The following is a 20,928-nucleotide window of genomic DNA, read 5'->3' on the forward strand; positions in this document are numbered from 1 at the left end:
CTTGTTCGCTACTGACATGTGTGTCGTCTTGTCCTTGGAAATTTCAAGTCCTATTTGAGCACACGAGCTGTGTGTTCCGCGTATGACCTCTTGACGCGCTTGTTCTTGGCGGTAGATTTCAGGATGAATTTAGCAAGCAGGGATGCTATGCTGGGTTTTATGGCACAAAAGCAACTATGGCTATGATGCACCAAACAGTGATGTCATCTGCAGACATTGTGTATTAGACGTTAAGTATCGTCGCCACTTGCTAAGCTAGTGGAACGAAGGCGATGTTGAAAAGTACTGGTTCGAGCACAGACCCTTGTAGAACACCCCGACGTGCGACGAACAGACCTATATGCTTGGCCAACCAGGTGAATGGAAAAGGGGCGACCATGCAGGAAGGCTTCGATGAATATGCAGACACGGCTGCAGAAGTGAAGCTAATAGAGAATTGAAACAATTGTTGCATGACTCACATGGTCACACGCTCGGAGAATGTCTATAGTCAAAATCGTTCAAATTCTTCAGGAGCGGCCTCTGATGAGACCGATAAAAAAAACGTACGCAAGGTCACGTTCAGTGCCCAGATGAGGACGGAACCCAATTTCGCCAGGATGATAGCAAGAGTATCGCTCTAGGCATCACGTATTACGTGTCACGAGCAAACGCTCCGTTAGCTTGTCTAACGTTCAGGTCAGCGCTATTGGGCGCATATGAGCGATACTGTCAGCTGGCTTTATGGTTTGTACCGGGAAGTATCAGGAATCGCTCCTTTAGTCCAACCTTCATTTATGGCCCCAACAGCACATAGAGAACCTTGCCTTTTCTGATTTTATAATGTTTACATTGTATGCCATCGGTCTTCGTGCCTTGCATGGCTTAGACAAATTTATTGCCCCTAAAAAACTCGGCCATATTGAAGGCAGCTTGTATACCCTGAATCTCGGCCAACGCGGGCGGCATGCCTGTGTCCGCGGGAAGACCGTTTTAAACAACGAAAGGAGGCGGTGCTTTGCCCAAACATAAAAAAGTGTGGGCAGCAGTTTCGGCAAATGGTGCTGGTGTCTGGCCAGATGCTAACAGAGCGCAGGGTGCGAGTGTTGGAGGGCACCGATCGCGTTCCAATACGTGGAAGGTGCTCCAACTAGAGACTTTCGACGACGACACTCCCAAATAAAAGCACCACTCGACCTAGTGCCCACGTTCTAAGCGGTGTTCATGGCGCCGAGCTGCTGCAGTAAAGCGTTGGGTCTTTAACTGAGTGGCAGTTGATGCAGGGTCACTTTCTTTTGGAGTTTCTTTATTGCGACGCGACGCCCAGAGGCGCAGAAGTTGCAAATATACAGCAGTTTGCGATTAATCTAGCTTCGACGTACGTGTTGCTTCAACTAGTGCCGCCCTAAGACAATGGAACGGGTCTCGCATGGAGTTGGATACAGTGCTTTCTGATATCGTCTTTTATCGATCCCAGTCCACCACTCTACAGAGTCGGTGAAGGCAGCCTGTTGCGCCCTAAAGTAAGCCAAGGTGAATCGGTTGACGGCCGCTACCCCAGCAGTCGCGTTCACATGAACACGAGATGGTCGTTCATCTAGCCACCGTTGCGGCTAGGGTGGCGTTCAGGGCATGGAATCCACCAAGCCCGTCGACTACTACGTCAAGTTTCAGAAAATGAAGGAAAGGGAGCTTATTTAGCTTAGTTACCCTGCTCCAGTACGGAAGCCCACTCCATGCGGGAGCAAGTGTAAACCTCTCAGTTCACCTCGGGGCACTCTGTCCTCACTCTCGAGAAGTCTCTCCTTTTATTACCATCGTCTTCCCTAGGCGAGTCGACTAGGCAATCGAAAACTGTCCAGCAGGAAATCGCCGTTGTCGACGCCGTGGCAATAACACGCCCATGCTCCGCATAACCTGGAGTAATTCCCCGTCCGAAGAAACTGGTTTGGGATCTGTGGAAAGAAGTCAGCCGGTGACACCTACTTCATTTGTCGTTGTCCTCCCCTCACTCTTTCTTCTTCGCTCCGGCTGCCAGGCGAAGGACGTGCTGACGGCCTTTTACAGCCCTCAGCACGTCGGGAGAGCCGGTTTAAACGCTGTCTCGACGGCTGGATAAGTGCTGAGGTATGGGCGCTGAGTTGCCTTGTATATTTACTGGGCCCCTCAATTCATTTCTCAGGGTTCCGTCTCTTTCAACTTTTGCTCAGGTTTCCGGGTAATGGAGGAGTGAGTGCCCTTCAACCGTCAGTGTCGACGATGCATTGACGTCTGGATAGGAGGTGCGGTGCTTTGACACGTGGCAAACGTTGAATTAGTGTTCTGCTGAATAGGTTGTCGTGCTTGCTTCCCTTTTATAATTTCTCTGGTTTCCAGATAATGGTGGGGTGGGCGCTTTTAGTCTTTGCCCACACTGTGTTTACGTGTGCCTAGGAGGTGTGGTGGCTTGACAGGTGGCATACGTTCAATTTACTGCATTGGTGTTGGTGGGACGTAAGGAACACCTCCACCGCCAAGAGAACCGACCTGAGGGTGACCAGATGTCAGGTTGCCCAAAACGTCGATGTTCGGTCGCTGCCTCGGGGATAGTTCTACTGGGGATAGCTTATGACACACGGCAGGTCGAGGGCCTAGCCCTCGCTTCGCTGTGTCTACCTTCCTGGGGATACACAAGCACACATACACACACACACACACTCGTCGTCGTGGCCGAGGGACACGCCTACTGGACGCTATCATACCCGTATCGCTCTAAAACGTTTTACCCTTTGCTCTGTGTTCCTGCTTTCTAGTCATGATCAGCTCTCTAAAAGGACGAGGTAGGTTGTCTAACACAATAATATCACTAGAAATGCGTACAAAAGAAGTTTCTAAAAAAAACTACGGCCAGCTCATCTGTATTCTGATTAGGCCAAATGCGGCCATGGTATTCGTTGCCCATTTCTTTCCGACATTCACTTCAGCCATTCACGAGGGCCATGGTACTTCTCTACCATGAATTTAGCGCCTTGGATATCGCGTCCTAGCTTTTGTATTTCCCACCCCATCAAAAACGTTCTTTCTCCGAAGTGCTAAGCGCCTTTGATCGCGGGGGTCAGTTTTCGACTGAGGTACCGCACAGGATGCGCTTCACCATTTTGCTAATCTGTGCACGGATGACACCTTGACCTGATTTGCTGGCGTCACACCAGAGAATGCATTCTCTGCTGAAGTATGGTGCGACACGTACCGGACGTGATGACAAAGCTTCCTTATGGAGGAATCCACATTTACGAATAAGCTCCGTTAATCTTCAGCTTTCGTGCGACCAATCACATGCAATACCACAATACCAAAATATGTTGTGTAACTTACGCACTTAAAATTGCACAAATATTCGGGCTTAATTTTAATTACTACCATGCAAGCTCTAAGAGATTCTGAAACGCTGCTGTCTGATATATATACGTTTAGGACACGTACCAACGCTTATTATGTCCGAGTCCGACATACCTGGAAGGGACAGTACCAGCACTTTCTAAATCGGGTGGTTAACACAGCTCCATTAATCAACGCGTCTTTCTGTCAATGAAAAAAATAACTGACGATCATTTACGAAAAGCGAAATGATATTTAAGCGCGAGACTACAAGTTTATCAACTAACCTAGACTAGCGATCCAAGCGTAAAATAAAGGAACCTATTTGGCAAACAAAAAAGGACATATCGAAAAAAAAAACTGTTTCCAAACTTTACGGGCTCGAAAAAGGTCTCCTTAAACTGTACTCGTGGTGGGCACTGCCTGGAATCTTCTGTCAAATTTGTCAACCCGGGAATACAAAAGGCACATATGTCATTCCCCTAGGTGCAGGGCCACGATACTTTTCGTACTGTCCACCTGACTTTTTGATATTGCCCTCGGAATGCATTGCTTGCTATGACTACGTCCCCTCGCCTGGCCGCCGCATTCTCCCCTTTCCGACGGGTTACACCTCGAAAAGAACTAAACGATGGTGAACGCAATGACCCCTTGGCTGTTGTCCTCGTCCACGTCGAACGTCGCTTTCTTTTCAAACTCGTACGCACTCAAAACTTTTCAAACGATGAACGCACCTTTCTTAATCGTCCTTCGCTCTCTCCACGGGGTTTAGTGGCTTTAGATTTACTTCGTCGCATTGTCTTCGCTGCTGCGATTGTGAATTTGTGACGCCCCTCTCTCTTGACACTGCTTCTAGTTCTCAGTTCCAAGTGCCCTTCTTTTCTTTTCGTTGGTAGCTTCTCTGTCTGACTACTTAAATTTCGATCAGAAAAGCAGAAATATTTCCTCCTCCGGCTGAACTATGCCCGCAGAGCTAGCTACTTCATCCTCCTTCTCTGTGCGCTGTTCTGCGTCGCTGCATAGTGCCTGATTCTCTTTCTGAGTTTCGGCGAAATCGGAAGGATTTCCTCCTATGACTTAACTACGCCTCCCAGGCTACAGGTTTCGTCTTCTTTCTTAGCACTGTGGTACGCGTCGTAACACAGCGCCTGATCTACAGTCTACAGGTAACTGTGTTGCTATTTACTCAGAATTAAATAGTTTCCGCACCCCTAAAAATATCTGCATCACTGGTATTGTGAACGCCATGGTTCGTCCCTTCAGTAATATTGTTTAACCATGCGTGCAATGTTTTATACCCTTCAAACAAAAAAAACGAAAGGCCTAAACATTCCCCATTGATTAACCTCAACATTCCACAGCTGGACGATCGACTTCGCTTGTTCAGAAAGTTAAAACGTTCGGTGAAAATAATGCCACTCGTTTCAGCTGCAATAGAACTCTAATAAACTTCTGCGGCCAAAAAACAAATTTCGTGGCATCTAGTTATTCAAATTATTGAGGTGCGGTCCTTGCAAATTTTCGGAATCTTTTTCACCCGTTCACCCTGAAACGCATCTCTTGTTACCCATGTCTTCTATGTTAATGACCCTGCTGCAGTTTTGACGTCTTTTAAGCAGTGTTTTCACTTCGATGTTTTTGGGTTGATCATGCTCTTCTTCCAGATTTCATTAACCTTATTCCGACTTACCGTTTTTATAAAGTAATGAGCGGAATTTTGATCTCTGTTTTAAACTATTGCACAAAGAAATATGCGAGCCCTCACAGAATTCCTAATTTTAGTGGCCTGATCTTTCCTCGGACTCCTCATTACTTTTCGGCTATGTTTCAGCGCCCTCTTACAAAAATATATTGTGTCTCATGTTGAAACAAGGCAAATAATGCCTGCATTTTTCTCTGGCATCAAAGAACCTGTTTGTAAGCAGAGAGCAATCTCATTGACATCCAACTTCAGTTGTCTCAAGTACAGCACGGCTTCTGCCGTGGGTCAAGTACAATAACTATGTTCATAGAATTCATTCACGACATGGCTGCTGCTTTGCATCTTACAATCTAGTTACAGCCCATTTTCCTAAATTTCACGAAGGCTTTTGACATTGTACTATGGTGTAAGCTAGAGTTCAAGTATAACATTTTTTTAATTACTCGAGATTAAATCAATGAATCTGTCGCATTATTGTGCATCACTCGACTTTCGTAGGTTATAAGTCGGCGGACTCACATCAGGCGTTTAAGTTGATCCTGAGGAGTTGGTGCTCGCCCACTTAGTACTTTATAATAATGGCCTACCCTGCAATTTAGAAATTAACATTCGACTGTAAGCAGACGAATGTGTGTTAAATCATGAAAATAATTCTGCAGACAACCGCCAATGACTGAATGATTGATTAGCTCATTTTTCTGCCTTACAAGGGCCTTGAAGACAACGCTCAAACATACTAAAATTGAGGTAATATTCGTACATGCCCAATTACTTCTAGATATTGAGTGGTCTACGTCTAGAGCATGTTTCTGTATACAAATAATTAGGAGGTATTCTTTCTTCAAATTTGTGCTGGTCTGACACTGTGACATCATTTATGCTAAACCTTTCAAAACAATAGAATATCTGCAGCCATAACAAAAATATTTAGTCCAAGAAAGCTTAAACCGCCCATGTGTACGTTACAATTTGGAATATGGTCCACTTGTTTGGCGCCCTCCGATTCCAGCTGACAGCAGCAAACTGTAAGCCATCTAGATAAAGGTAATTTGCTTAGCTTATGCTATGATTGACCATCTCTTCTCCCATTCATAAACCATGTTTTTCTATAAATCTGCAGCAAATGTCACAACTTATATATGCTGACTTACCAAAAGTTATTTTCGGTGTTATACGCTATCCAGCTGATTTTGCACAATGAATTTTTTTGTGTTTTGCCACTCTGTCCTCCAAGAACCTGACCTCCAGTTTCAATACTCACGCAGCAAGAATTTATTTTAGTTTTTTGCGGTAACTATTCAAAAAAATCGGAAGCCTTACGTGGGTACATATGCCTATTGTCTGCTCAATCCTTATTTATGTTCTAACTAATCGTAACCTTTTTGTGTATGTGTTCAGTTCCGAAGGTAAGTGTGCGTCTTGTTTGTTTGCTTATATGACGTTTACCTTTCTTGTTTTTTTGCACTTGTGGAATGTTAAGAAAATGAAAATGAAAATCAACAGCGATGTCGGGAGTGAATTCTGTAAAATGAGAAATGGCGGTAATCCCACACGAGAAGCCCCGCTGTACTACGACAATATGTATTTGATAAATTCCAGAATATAATTGTAATTTTTCTGTTCTAAAATTATCCGAGAATTAGATGTCAATGTGATTGGTCTGTAAACTCAGAAGTGTTTGTTGGCCTTTTAGATGCAGATATTACATTGGCTTATTCCCAGAGATACGGATAAGATTTGTTGTGAGAGAGCATTGAAAGATGGCAGGAAGATATTGAGAAGTCCGCGTGAAAATCGGGCAAAAGGCATTAGGGATTCAGTACGGGACCTGTATCTTTCTTGGCGTCTAACGTTAAAACTAAGCTCAAAATTCTGTCGACAGTTATCACATTGTTATTAGGATAAATAAGAGCAATGTTCATGAAATGTGGAAGGAGATATATCTCACCTCCCAAAAAACTGAGTTAAAATACTTAATAAAAGATATAAAACTTCATCACGGTCATTAGCATTCACGCCACCAATAACAAGCGATTCATTTAAAGACTGAACATGACAAGTATATTCCAGAAATTTAGCAAAGCAGCTGTATAATATTTATGGTAATTGGAGCCCAAAAAATGAGCTTTTGGTTAAATCCGTTCATTGGCCAGTTCTGGCTTCAAGTTGAAACTAGGAGTACCACCATTTCCATGGAACGTTTCAACCTTTTGAGCCTGCAAACGCGATGATCCAGCTATAAACTTTCATGGTTAATCAAGCGGATTGTTTTAGTATTTAATTTTCATCTTAAGGGGCATAAGATGTGGCATGCCTGGCTTAAAACAATATTATTGAAGTGAAGAACTGTGGAATTCAGAACATGACCGATGCAGAGACTATTGGGAGTGTCAAAACAATCTGGTTCCGAGTCAATAAAAAAATATTCACACGCATGACTGTTATCGAGAAACGTAGAAAATTCAAACCGTGGCTTATAAACAGGATAAGGGGAGATAGAAAACAGCCCTAAGATATATAGTCGACTGTTGTGCAACCAAAGCCTGTCTACAATATTAGAAATTACAGACACTCACTGAAAAAGGGCATGCAGCCACGTGTTACGGGGCACAATTTGGGCAAGACCCACTACGAGAAAACACTAATCAGCTCTGCACAATTCATTCTCTCTCGTCCTCTTTCGCGGCTTCAGACAATTTCCCTTGCTTCTTATGTTTTTCATGCGGCGTAAATATTATTGCAGAGTAATGTAACGCCCAGTTTAGGTGCCTTATGTTTTCTTTTTTGCACCTCGTACTCTCCAACACCCGGTGTAGCTCAGCGACGCGCTGCTGTACATGTAAATAAACAATAAATTATGGTGTAACAAAATGAATATATAAATAAATATAAAAGAACTAATTAAAATAAGAAAGTAAATAAGAAATGTATATAACAGCATGTTCTTTCTATTCCAGAACGCTATATGCCGCATTCGACGTGGGCACCAATGGAAGTGAGACAGTTCTCTCTGTTGACTACGCACAACTCGGTAAGAATTTAATCCTACCCAATCGGTATTGAGCCTACATATTATGGTTTGTAATTTCAAACTTATTCTTTCCTAGTCCAAACCTTATGAGTACCAACAACTATATTCATATAGTAGAGGCAGTTTTGTCCTAATCGCAAGTTAATTACACGAGGCACACACAAGCAAGCCATTGATAATTATTTCAAACATTTTTAGGAAATGCTTAGGGCAGAGTTGGTATACAGCACGAAAAGAGAATACTACACGTTCTGCATTTTTTTCTCTTTAACTTCGTGTTCGACATCTACAGAATACGCAATTTAGAGCTAAGTATTTGAAAGAGTCCACCTAGTTTATTGCTGATCATAAACGTGTGTAAACTCGATGTCAATACATACCACAGCACAACATTTCGCTGTATGCAATGTTGAACATGTCTAGGTCCGCTAAGTTATCCGTTCACGAGAGTCGTTGAATGTGCGACATAGTAAGCAGTTAGTAAATGCAAAGCGCAGAAGACCAGGACTCAAGAAAAAACACAAACGACAGGATCGGCGCTTCGGTAAAACATGTAACCACGCTAAAATTGAGCCATGTCACAAACAATGAAATGGATAGAGCAGTTGAACGATAAGGGGTCTAAAGAACACTGTCTGCGCCGAAAAAAATGCGCAACAAAAGCTTAAGAGCCACTAGAAAATCGTCAAAAAATAGAAACTAGTTAAATAAAAGGAAGACAGATGGGAAAATCCTAAATGAAATCACTCTAACCTGAGGCCTAAATTAAACCTTCTAAAAAAGTAGTCTCCTTGTCACTAAGCACAATGGACGGCCTGCTGACGCGTTTGTTTCCCTCTTTCTTGATGAAATAGGCTTCCACAATTTCCCGCTCGAACATTTCTTTTCCAAACTTCAAAAATGCAGTTTTGTCGGCATCCGGTCCTGTCGTTTGTGTTCTTCTTGAGTCCTGGTCTTCTGCGCCTTGCCTTTACTAATTCAAGCACGAACCAACTAGCCCAAGCAAGAGTTTTACTTGAGCATAGTAAGCAAACCCATCTTCTTCAAAAGAAAGCGCACTGTTGAGGCGCCACATATAGGGCTTGGCGGAATAATATTATAATTCTGGTTAGTAATGATTGATCGGGGTCATTATATTTTATTAAAGTTGTAAGATAGCTAATGAACACGAAAGACGAATGTACGGATACACTTGCTGTCAGCAGATATCGTAGGATAATGCTAGATATGCCCTTGAATGAAGCTTACATTATTTGGTTTAATCACACGCTACATATCTAGGGCAAGCTACAAAGCTAACATAGGTACACTGCGAGTGAGAGTGCATAGTGGCGTATTTTCATGTGTGAAAGTAGAGTAGGTCTAGGAATTCAGATCTTACTTTGGTGAAAACAATGTAGCATCTCAAAGTGAAAAGCTTTGCGGTTGATAGAGGACAACTTCATGATGTCACCGAATCAGAAATGCATTCCCGAGGATTTGCAATGCATGGCACTTTCCATTCGACTGAAGCTATGTCGAAGAGCACTAGGTGATGACCACGCATGCTCAGGGGCATAAAGCCAGCTCTCTTACCTTATGTGGACGAGGCAGAACATGTGCGCCAGTCTTTGGCTGGTCGATGTCCCACTTGTGTCAGAGTTCTGCAAGTAGACAGGGCAGCGTGCAAGTTGACTCGATAGATCGAAAGGCGGCGCATGACTTAGTGGTCGGTAGTAGCAGAGAAAGAATAGTGTTCAGATATGGTTAAAATCAACAAGCGTCCATAAGCATGTTTTGCCCAAGATCATTTGCTTTGCCTGCGAGGCATAAATGCCAAAAAGGCAGAACTTTGAATTCATAAAGTACTCTTTTACGTAAGGTATTTTAGAACCATCGGCAAGAGCCATATACACTGGCCACTAGCAGGAGCCGACATAAACGTTGAAGTTTCCTTCGTGCGAACTATAAGCTAGCGGAACGCATGTAGAAAAAATATAATTTACCTCATGCGCCGTTCTCATATAATCACATATAATCACATATAACGTAGATGTGCTGTAATATGCCTGCGAGAAATGCGCACCTTGCAACAAACACAAAGTGTGCCATTTTTTCATTGCAACGAAAGTACCAAATCTGGAAAATTCTCTCGCTTGAGAATGCCCTATACCCAGGCTCCAAGACAAAGAGCTCTCCTCTCGAGCGAGGATCTAGTTATGCGCCCAAAGAAGAGGCTGGTCTCCTTCGCCACACACCGCCCCTGAAAAGAGAAAACCAGCCTCGCAATTCAAGATGTAAGAACAAACAGCTGGTAATGTGGTTTGCGGCAGTGCATGGGCATGGTGTCTTGTCTCCGTGCCGCGGAGTTCAGCAGACAGCGTGAGTAGCTCAATGAGGTAATTCCCTGAAAAAGGCTAGTTCACACTTGACGTCGTGGTATCTAGTGAGTAGTTTAGAGAACGGACAAGAAGCGCCTTCAGCCACCCCGGAACTATTCAGAAATTCGAGCAATATGAGCAATACGGGAAGGTCATCAGCATTTTAGGTGCCCCTGGTTTTCGGTCGTTAAAGAGCGGGCGAGCTTATGCATTCTGCGGCGTATTCTAAAGCTTCGGACAGAGGCGCCTAGCACGTACAGAAGAATATTGTCCACTATGAGAGATGGTTCGGGGCCTTGTACGATAAAGAACGAATCAAAGAACCTGGTGGTCTACCGGGCGCTGTTGGAGGCATCCGTCACAAAATATACAATGTCCCAACGGTTAGGTGATACACACTGCACAGTGACTGCAAGTTTCCTTTTGTGTGATTGAATGGCTCAGTCATGCCATTACTTTGCGGGTTACAGGCAGTAGTTGCACAATGAATAACTCTGCATGAACAATTAGACATGCATTGACAAGCACGTCGACAACCTCTAAAGGAAAAGCACGTCCTCATTAAATAACGAAATTAACTTTGTACCTAATTATTATTTCGATTGACCTTTACTTATTGACTGGATCATGTACTTGAAGACGCATTTGTTATGCGCATATTTTCGCTGGTGAGCTCAACGATCAGTTATATGACACTGGAGTCTGTGTGGATATCCTTTAGGGCATTAGGGTCGAAATGATGCGCTACCGACCGCCAGGAGTACAGACGACGTAATGTAGAACGGCTTCGTCACAATATGTGGACGAGGTAAAAAGGCCTCTGTCGTCTATACGCCGTTTTTTCATGGGTGCCACAATATTGCTACGCAGTGGCGCCATCTATGGGCAGTCGGCATGCTGGCTTGGGCGGGCGCTCCGTTTTGCATGGTAGATATACGTTCGGCGACAGTTCCTGGCGTTTGTTGTCGCGCTCGCACGGTCTATTTAGCATGACGTGCGTCTTCTACGCGCTAAACTGTTCTGTGAAACGTACGGAAGTGGTTTCAGTCGGTATGGCCGGACTTTCTGCTGGCATTGAGGAGGGCAGAGCTCGCAGCGAGATGTGCGCGCGCATATGTTTGAACATACAATCAGCCTCAGAGATCAGTTGTGTATTTCTGAATTTTCCGTCCACTAATACGACCTTATTGCAGTATTATCCTCTAGTTAAAAGCTGCGGTTTAGGAGAAATGAAACATACGGGACAGTCGTAACAGCGTGGGTACCGTTCGGCTACAGGCGTTCAAACTGTTAGCTGCAGATTGCATTTCTTTACTACTTGATTCGGTGGATGAGGTTTCCACTCATGAATAAAACAGTTTTGGCTAGTAATAGCAGCTTACCTTGAAGTCTGAATTAAGCTTGTCCTGCAAAGCGATCGTTTACGAACTGCGTGAGCGTCCTAAGCAGTGATAGGTGGTGGATTACAGATATCTTTGTTTTAAATAGCACATGCATGGTCCAAGCATACGGCATCAGCGGTTATATATCTATAAACATTGTGCGACGTGACTAGGTGAAGATATATTGCGTCGTTAGCCCGTTTTTTCTTGCTTTTTAGAGAAAGACAATGATAACCGAATATTTTTTTCGCTTGTGTTCGTTCCATTATCTACGACGCACGCACATGTATTACGGGAATTTTGTCCTCAAAAATAGCCATCGCATTCCTGTTATGCGATCCCTCTCATATATTATGGCTGTATACAGGCCAAAAAGGCAATGCCGAAGCACACAGCTTATACATGTATCGTGCTGGTTCACAGAGAGCAGTGATCGCTGTGTTAAGCAGCGCCATCGGCCTCATGCAGGAAGGCTAGCGTAGCCATATAGTAATTTCAAGCCTACTAGACTTAAAGTGCGTGAGAACGATGCCGGTGTATCACAACTTGTTCTTAGCGCCGGCCGTTTAGATGTTTCGTGGTTGCCTTAATATTAGATTGGCCGTGCACGAGCATGCGCTCTTATGTTTTACTCCCTACGCCAAGCAATTAGACAGTGAGCTGATTTACTTTTTATTGCTGGTAATAAATATACACCGGTATTTTTTGTTGAATTAAAACCTATATAAGCAAAATAGTTCACAGCACATGCGCAAAACGCGGCTGATTATGTGTTTCACACTTTTGCAACAACAAGACATATTTCTGCCTAATGTAGTTACCGATGCGCCGAAAGGCTTCCCTAGTGACCTTATTATGAACGGACATGCCGTAAATTTCGTAAAGTACGATCTAAGACTTCCCGAAATTGTTCCGCAGCACGCGACAGCAATACTTCCAAGAAGCGCCGCGCAGGATCTCCCATGCCAGAGAGGAAAAAAGCCGTGCCACGCGCCTTATCGCCCAATAAGCAGGTCTATATGTAGGTGGTCGAACAGGGTAATGAAAAATGTTAAATTTCAGATAAACCGACGAAGTCCGACGGATAGCCCAAGAGTATTGTTGGCGGTGCGAATTTTTGAACCATCGGATGGAAGGCTACTTAGATGGGCTGAAAACACCCAGGGCACTAACTACAAAGCAGCACAGGCCAAGGAATTTTGTTAGAAACATGCGTAAGAGTGAAGCCGCAGTTGAAACGATAGCGAACGTTAGAATACAAGGCAAAAAGCAAGAATATCGGATGATCTAGAAAGTTGGTATAATCGCAACAGAGGAGCAATTAGTTTATCATCATTATTGACAATGTCATCCAACAGGGCGTCCGAAAGAGAGGAAAATTTAATTGATTGCACAATTTTATGAGCAGTTCATATTTTTGGCATAGGGCACAACTTGTACACTTTGTAAAAAAATGCAGTAGAGCACTGCATGGACCGGTTTTTATGACCCAGGTCTAGCTGGACAGCCAAAGCGCGATACGCTGGCCCGTCTGAGCCCGGACGGGTGACTTCAAACATGGCCGTGGCTGGCTCGGGCACTAGGGATGTCGAGCCTGCCCCACCCGGTTGAGCATTTTTTGGTTCAACCCAATAATCATTGAGCCTAAACGATGCTTCACTGAGTTGTCAGCTATTGTGAAAGTACTATCCGTTTATACAGAATGATATTCGAGGCAAATTTCGCTGTGGGAAGTTTTCCGGGTGAGTTGATGGTGGAGGAGTAACGTGTGATATAAGCACCAGTATTACAATTTCCACCCACAGCTGTATTTTATCATATTTTATTTCATATTTATTTCATATCACTTCTCAACTTCAAATAACTATTGTAATGTGCGAAGATAAAATTCGCAACCAATAAACATGGCACGAATCTATACGTAAATACTCAGGTCTATTGGCTTTCAGAATACGATGTTACATTTCCACTTAAAGTTCTCTTAACTGCATTAACTATGAACTGGTGTCTAGCAAAATTAACGCTAATGTGGGTTTATACTGTGTCAAGAGACATGACATCGTCATTTATTTATTTGGCTTCATATAAATGGCTCCAATTATGAAATCGAGAAATTTTGCATTCGTGTTTCATTGTATGAGCAAATTTCAATCATCTCTACTTTTGGTTAGTATGTGAAGTGTTAAGCATAGTGCATGTACAGTGTAGACAACGTAGCTTTCTTTTCTATCGAGCTTAGATATGATGCTTGCTATGGAAACCAGTAGTGTGTTGTACTTTGCTGTAACAAAAACATTTGATAATGAATATTTATTCTTTTACTATAGAAAAACCTTTCTTTCATTTTTCGTTTTTCCATTACAACGATCATATGCAAGGCAATGCATAGAAACACATTATTGACTCCTGCTAAAATCTAGTCATTTTTAGGCAGTTCCAGCATTCCTGAGTTTCTACTGAGGAATCAGCAAACGCAAGATTATTGGCCGAATACAAATCGCATCACTGCTGGAAGCCTCTCTTCGCTTCTTCAAAGCGTTAAGGCAGCATTTGACGTATTATTATTCCCATCTAGCCAGCTATAAACGCCTACTGCATATCGAGCTTTCTATTCGGGAAGTGGTGGAGGGGACGAATACGTTGCAACGGCAGCTAAACAAACTGATCCCTTTTGCAAACCTTGAAATTACGTCCATCATGTAAGTGCCAGTATCCCTGAGTTTCTACTGAGGAATCAGCAAACGCAATATTCTTCGTCGACTAGGCACCGCATCACTGCTGGAAGCCTCTCTTCTCTTTTTCGAAGCACCAAGGCACCACGTCTACTATTGTTGCCCCCGTCTGATCAGCTATAAGCGCCTACTCCATATAGAGCTTCGCGTTCGGGCAATGGTGGCGGCGACGAATACGTTGGAAGGGCAGCTAAAGAAACTTTGCTCACTTTCGCAGGTTAGTTCACTTTTCTTTTGGCAAATTTTTTCGCATTTCTACCCATTCCTACTTTTTGCTGCTGCCACTACTGCCCTCGCATGTGTTTTTTTTTGTGTAATGCGTCTACTAACCTACTGGGGAAACCTCCTGTGCGCCAACATTTCGTAAATTTAGTATTTCTGCAACCTGTGCATTGCGATAAGCACTGACCATGGCGAATCATGTCTAGCATGCTTTGAGCAATTACTGGATGATCACGTATATATGTCACGTGCGGAATGTGGTCTACCTTATGATCTGAGAATGTGCTCAGGGGTTTGAGAGCGCACGTACAGATCAAAAAGCGCCGAAGCGAAAGCGAAAATCAAGTGTCACGCATGTCGCGTGACAGCATCTGGTAGGATAGTAATCTGCCCAGTGCTTTGAGCAGGCAGCTGGCGGACATATTTAGAACAGTTGCAGCCAAGGTCGATCAGATATCGAGTTTTAACATGCAGTGAGGAACATTGAGGCTCCTGTGCAACACATGTCTGGTACGTATGATAAGCTCATAGAAGCTTGAAAGGAACACAATAGGCAAATTGAAGCCCTGCGAGAGTTGATGCTTTCAAAGCAGCTAATCACAAAGAAATTGCATAGTTACGCAATTAGCTCAGTGCCCTAAATAAGTACAGTACAAAATAAAACATGGAACTTCAGCGCTTGCCTCAAACTCAACGCGAAGACTTAATGGAGGAGCTTCATGATCTCACAATCAGACTTGATCTGCCGGTGCTTACAAAAGAATTATGTTGTTGGCTGCACTGTATTCTCTGTCGTTAAGACAGAATCCCTGTAGTGCTCATCAGATTCTGCAAACAATCCACAAAGGCACAGTGGATTGCCAAGCGCAGCACTCTGAAGCAATGCAGTAAAAATATTAATTTTTTTAACGACTTAACTGCGATAAACAAGACGCTATTGCGGCCCTCAAATGAAAGAGCCGCTGAGGCACACTACAGGTTTGTCTGGACCAAGGAAGGGAAGATATTTGCTCGAAAAGAACCAAGTACTTGCGCGATTTGCCTTAACAATGTGAGTTATTTAGCCAAAAGTGTCTAGAACTTTCTGTTTGTGTTTTCCCTTTGAAAAGAAGTTAAAGAATTGCCTATATTTCTGCTGATTCATGAAAAGAACTGCTAAAACATCCGAATATGGTACAAGCAATAGCCTTGTCTTTTTGTCATGTACATGCGCAAAGCCTAAGAAACAAGGGCATGGAGGTCGAGGCATAAATAGTCAAGATGAACTACACCTTTGATCTCCTTGCTTTTCGCTCGGACGAAGATGTCTTTCAGTTTTCTCGCTGCAAACATATAACTAAATTCAGAAAATATAACAGGTGTTGGTGTAACTCTATGCACGCGCAAAAGCCTATCTTTTCACATCCAGACTGATTACACTGGTGGTTTCTATGATTGCGGAACGTTCTAAAGCGAAGGCTTCACTGGCCGTGAACTTGCGATTTCGCCGTTGCGGTGCTCCGAGGAGGCACGTGACGTTACAGCGCGCGCGTCGTTGCGCATATTTCTCTGTCTCTTTAACTCCCTAGTCACTACTGCGCATGCGCCACTAGTGGCACCGAGCCATAGGTGTTCCGCCGCTGCGCAGCGCCGCGCCTTTAAGCCTCCGCCGTTTGGTATGACATCACTCCACGTTTTTCGTCGTTGCGGTCGCGTCCGCTCGCTTCGCCAGCTGCGTCGCATGCCTGATAACATGTCGGTGGATTGAAAAGGAAAGCTCGCGTGCGCTGCAACCACAGTTGAAGCGGCATTATGGACGGCGACAGTTCTGATAAGCAGGAGGAGGCCTCGAATCTACATTGGAACGAGATGAAGAAACGAATCACCCATGAAACAGACGAACAGCGCGCCGAACGACTGGCTAAACGCCGCAACATAGCTAGACAACCATACTAGCCTGGACTTGCAATCAAGATTATTCAAGACTAAGCATGCTATGCCTTAGCTTTCGCTACGTATATCCTGGCATAGCCAAACTAAGTCACTGCCAAATTTTTTTATCATTGTGCTGTACCGCCCCCCACAAGGAAACAGAGGCATTTCTTCAGTTTACTGAGTCATTTTCGAATATCGAGATTGAAATAAATCGCCCGTTATTGCACTTGGTGGTTTTAGTATTGATGTTATGGTTAGGTCTCCTATTCAAGTGGACCTAATTGAAATGATGCTTCTATATGGCTGTGCTAACATGATTGAATCACCAACAGGAATAAACAAATTGTCAGCAACAATAGGAGATCTAGGTTACGCAAACTTCTTCGTGACGCGATTTTTTTTCTGGAGTGCTTTCTCCGGGTCTAAGCGGCCACTTACCACTCTTCGTATTTTTTCTTTCAGTAAAAAGTAATCATTCATACTTTCTCACGTAGAACGAATCATTCCAATAATATCGTTATGTTCTGTTTATTCATCACAACAGCAAATTGGGCGGATATTTACGGTGCAACTGACACAAATGAAGCATACGATACCATCGTAACAAAATTGATTGACCACTACAATGTCGTTTTTCTTGTGGTAGCGATTATAAATCACACAAAGGCTCGAAAAGATTTCATAACTAAGGATATTTTCGTAAGAATAAAAAAAATGGTTTTCGCCGATTTTCTCAAAACAAGAAGTTCCGAGATGTTATGCGAGTACCAAATGTATCGTTATTTAATAAACACAGATCTAAAGGAATCAAAGTCATCCTTTTACAGAAATAAGTTCTCGCACATAAGGAACAACCCTAAGCAGATCTGGGTAGAAATTAACACTTTCATAAGTAATAAAGCTAGCACAAAAACCTCTTGAAAGTCTGATAAATGGTTTTCATTATGTTGGAGGGGCGTGAGAAAACAAATTTATAGCATATTTCCTGGAAATGGGCAAATGTGCAGCTCCAAATGGCATCCGAAATAATACCTCCCTTATGTGATACATGCAAGCATCAAATTCTTACTCGATATTTTTCACACCAATAGAAGCATAAATTACAAATATTACTGCATCTCTACGAAATACCTGTACACTGGGGGATGATGACTTTTCACCATTACCCATTGCAGATTCTATTGGATGCGTCATAGGACCGTTGACTTACATATTTATTCAGATGTTGCTTACTGGAGAGTTCTCGGATAGACTAAATGTAGCCCGTGTTACTGTTGTATTCAAGGGCGGAAAGAAAACAGAATTCGGCAATTACCGGCGAATTTATTTTTCTGCGAGTTTTATTTAAGATTGCTGAAAATATAATTTACACGTGTATTTTTTTTTCTTCCAAGAATGTGATAAGTGATCACAAGTATGGCTTCCAGCCCTGCAAGCTGCCTGAGACCACATTACTTTATATAAGAATGTCTTGATTCAAAACATTAGAATGAAACTTTTTACAGTTAGTGTCGTCTTCCTTGACTTCAGCAGCGCATTTGATTTGGTCCATCGTGATAATGCACTAACAAAATAAAAAAATTACAGCATTCGTCAAAAAACTATTTCATGCTATTCCATGGAAAAACAAAAACAATAAAGCACAACTCAAACCTCTATTTCGATTATTCAGAAATCGCACGTAATATTAGTTACAAGTTTTATTTTGTACATGCGCTCGTATCCTACCACCTGCGATGTCTACATCTGCTACACTACACTATACTACCACACTATATATCTAGGCGACTTGACCACTGTTTGAAGGTCAGGGAATTTTCTTGTAGGGGTGACGTCTTCCGTTATTCTTTTTTTGTTAGAACTGTTCGAGATTGGAACAGTTTGCCATCGACCATTGTATATATAACAGAAAATGATGCCTTTTACCACGCATTGAACTAATTTGTTGATGTATTGATTCAAGTTTGTAACCTCCCTGCTGTAATGCCCTACGGGGCGATGCAGGTAACTAATAAATAATAATAAATAAGTTTCTAGATGTACACTTCCGCAACAATACGAGCTGGTCTGATCACGTCACTCATGCCATAATTAAAATGCGTCGATCCATAGGTGTTACCAGCTGCAATAATCATCTTCCTCCCATAAAAAAAGTAGGGGTTTTACGTGCCAAAACCACTTTCCGATTATGAGGCACGCTGTAGTGGAGGACTCCGGAAATTGAGACTACCTGTGGTTCTTTAACGTGCAACTAAATCTAAGCATACGGGTGTTTTCGCATTTCGCCCCCATCGAAATGCGGCCGCCGTGGCCAGTATTCGATCCCGTGACCCCGTGCTCAAGAGCCCAACACCATAGCCACTGAGCAGCATCTTCCTCCATCTTCTGTAGCAACGCAGTTTATACTTTTCTCTTGTTGCTTCGCACCTCACGTACTGTAGCTTAGCTTTGGGCACGTGTAATACGGCAGCTGCATCAAATTTTATTATCACGCAACAAAAAGCATTGACATTATTAATGAGAAGGCCAGTTTGCCATAATAACTTATTCTCTGGTTTTCACGTAATGCGTTTTACGGAGTGCTATAAGTTTAAACATAGATGTTCCTCATCTATCATCGTAATAAGCAAGACATTTCTTTCGTTCAGCAATATATACCTCAGCCGTAGTATGCAGTATAACATATCAACAAATTATGGCCCTCAATCACTAAATCATCACATAATAGAAATATATAATAGTTTTCCTCCTGTAGTGTAAATTGCACAATTGACTAGATGAGTATACCATTTTGAAAGAAAAGTAAGATTACTTTTCGAGCCAGCTTGAACTGTGTGCGTGTGTGTGCGGGCGTGCGTGCGTGTACGTGTGTGTGTGTGTGTGTGTGTGTGTGTGTGTGTGTGTGTGTGTGTGTGTGTGTGTGTGTGTGTGTGTGTGTGTGTGTGCGCGTGTGTGCGCGCGCATTTTACCCCAGTGCTTATTTTGTACATGCGCTCGTATCCTACCACCTGCGATGTCTACATCTGCTAGCTTAAGTGTACTTCACTACACTCAACATGCAACCTCATGTACATTGTTCTGTGTTACTCGCAATCTTCACCCGTCGTGGCTGCTCAGTGACTATAGTGTCAGGCTGCTGAGCACGAGGTCACGGGATCAAATCCCGGCCATGGCGGCCGCATTTCGTTGGGGGCGAAATGCGAAAACACCCGTCTACTTAGATTTAGGTGCACGTTATAGAACCCCAGGTGGTCGAAATTTCCGGAGTCCTCCACTACGGCATGCCTCATAATCAGAAAGTGGCTTTGGCATATGAAATCCCATATTTTTTACCTAAAATCTTGCTTCCAGTATTTACCTTTTGATTTGCTGATGTTTTATGATCATATGATCGATATAATGTGGAATTGTTTATATGTTATTGCATTTATTGCGAAAGTTCGCATGTAATTGGTAAACGTATTGATGAATTTATACGTGTGATGTATTTATACTAATCTGTTATTTAACGTTTCTTTCCTAACCCCACTGCTGACCCCTTTTTTCACGAACCGGGATGTAGGCCTAGTCAGCAAACATGCCTTGTCTGTTTCCTTTTGCCTTATATCGTTCGCATGATACATTATTGCATAAGTAAACTTGTCAGAAAAAAAACGTATTTATTTGTTTATTAATCTATTCATTTATTTATTTATATTTTTGTACCTTAACTAAATGTGATTGCGATGATAGCACAATAGCTTGATGACTACGAAATGACGGCAGTGTGATAACGACGACAGCGTGACGAGGATGACGGGAAAATGACGGCATGACAAATGTATGGTGATGATGACATGTCAATGAAGATATGAGGTGAATCGGATGAAGAAGCTGTAATGGCAATAATGCAGCGAAATATATTATGGCTTAATGAAGAGAACGATTACAATAGATTGACAGATGCGGAATAAACGTCTTTGGAACGACGAAGGCGGTATAACAACGAAGGCCTTACAAGAATTGGAGGGTGTTTCTGAAACGCTGACGATGGTAGGACGCTGTAAGAGGATAGCATGACGACAACGGGATGACGATGATGGAATGACAACAATATCAAGGCGACAATCCGATGGCAAAGCTGTAATGACGACGATAAAACGACCATGACATCATTACGACTTAGCGACCCAAGTTAGTACAGAGCCAGGGTTGTTCAGTTGGCGTAAAAAAATTACGTGGCCACACGTGAGACAAAACTACGATTTGT

At 43.0% G+C, this 20,928-nt stretch overlaps 1 protein-coding gene across 3 annotated transcripts in view; it reads left to right on the top strand.

Moving 5' to 3' along the window:
- LOC135898603 (uncharacterized) overlaps positions 1–20,928 on the top strand; it is a 218,032-nt gene that overhangs the window by 163,557 nt on the left and 33,547 nt on the right. For all 3 annotated transcript variants that reach the window (XM_065427651.1, XM_065427649.1, XM_065427650.2), the window contains one exon: positions 7,996–8,069. In XM_065427651.1, the coding sequence (XP_065283723.1) occupies positions 7,996–8,069 (74 nt within the window). The remainder of the gene's footprint in view (positions 1–7,995; positions 8,070–20,928) is intronic.

This window comes from Dermacentor albipictus, chromosome 8 (assembly GCF_038994185.2).
Source record: "Dermacentor albipictus isolate Rhodes 1998 colony chromosome 8, USDA_Dalb.pri_finalv2, whole genome shotgun sequence".
NCBI lineage: Eukaryota > Metazoa > Arthropoda > Arachnida > Ixodida > Ixodidae > Dermacentor > Dermacentor albipictus.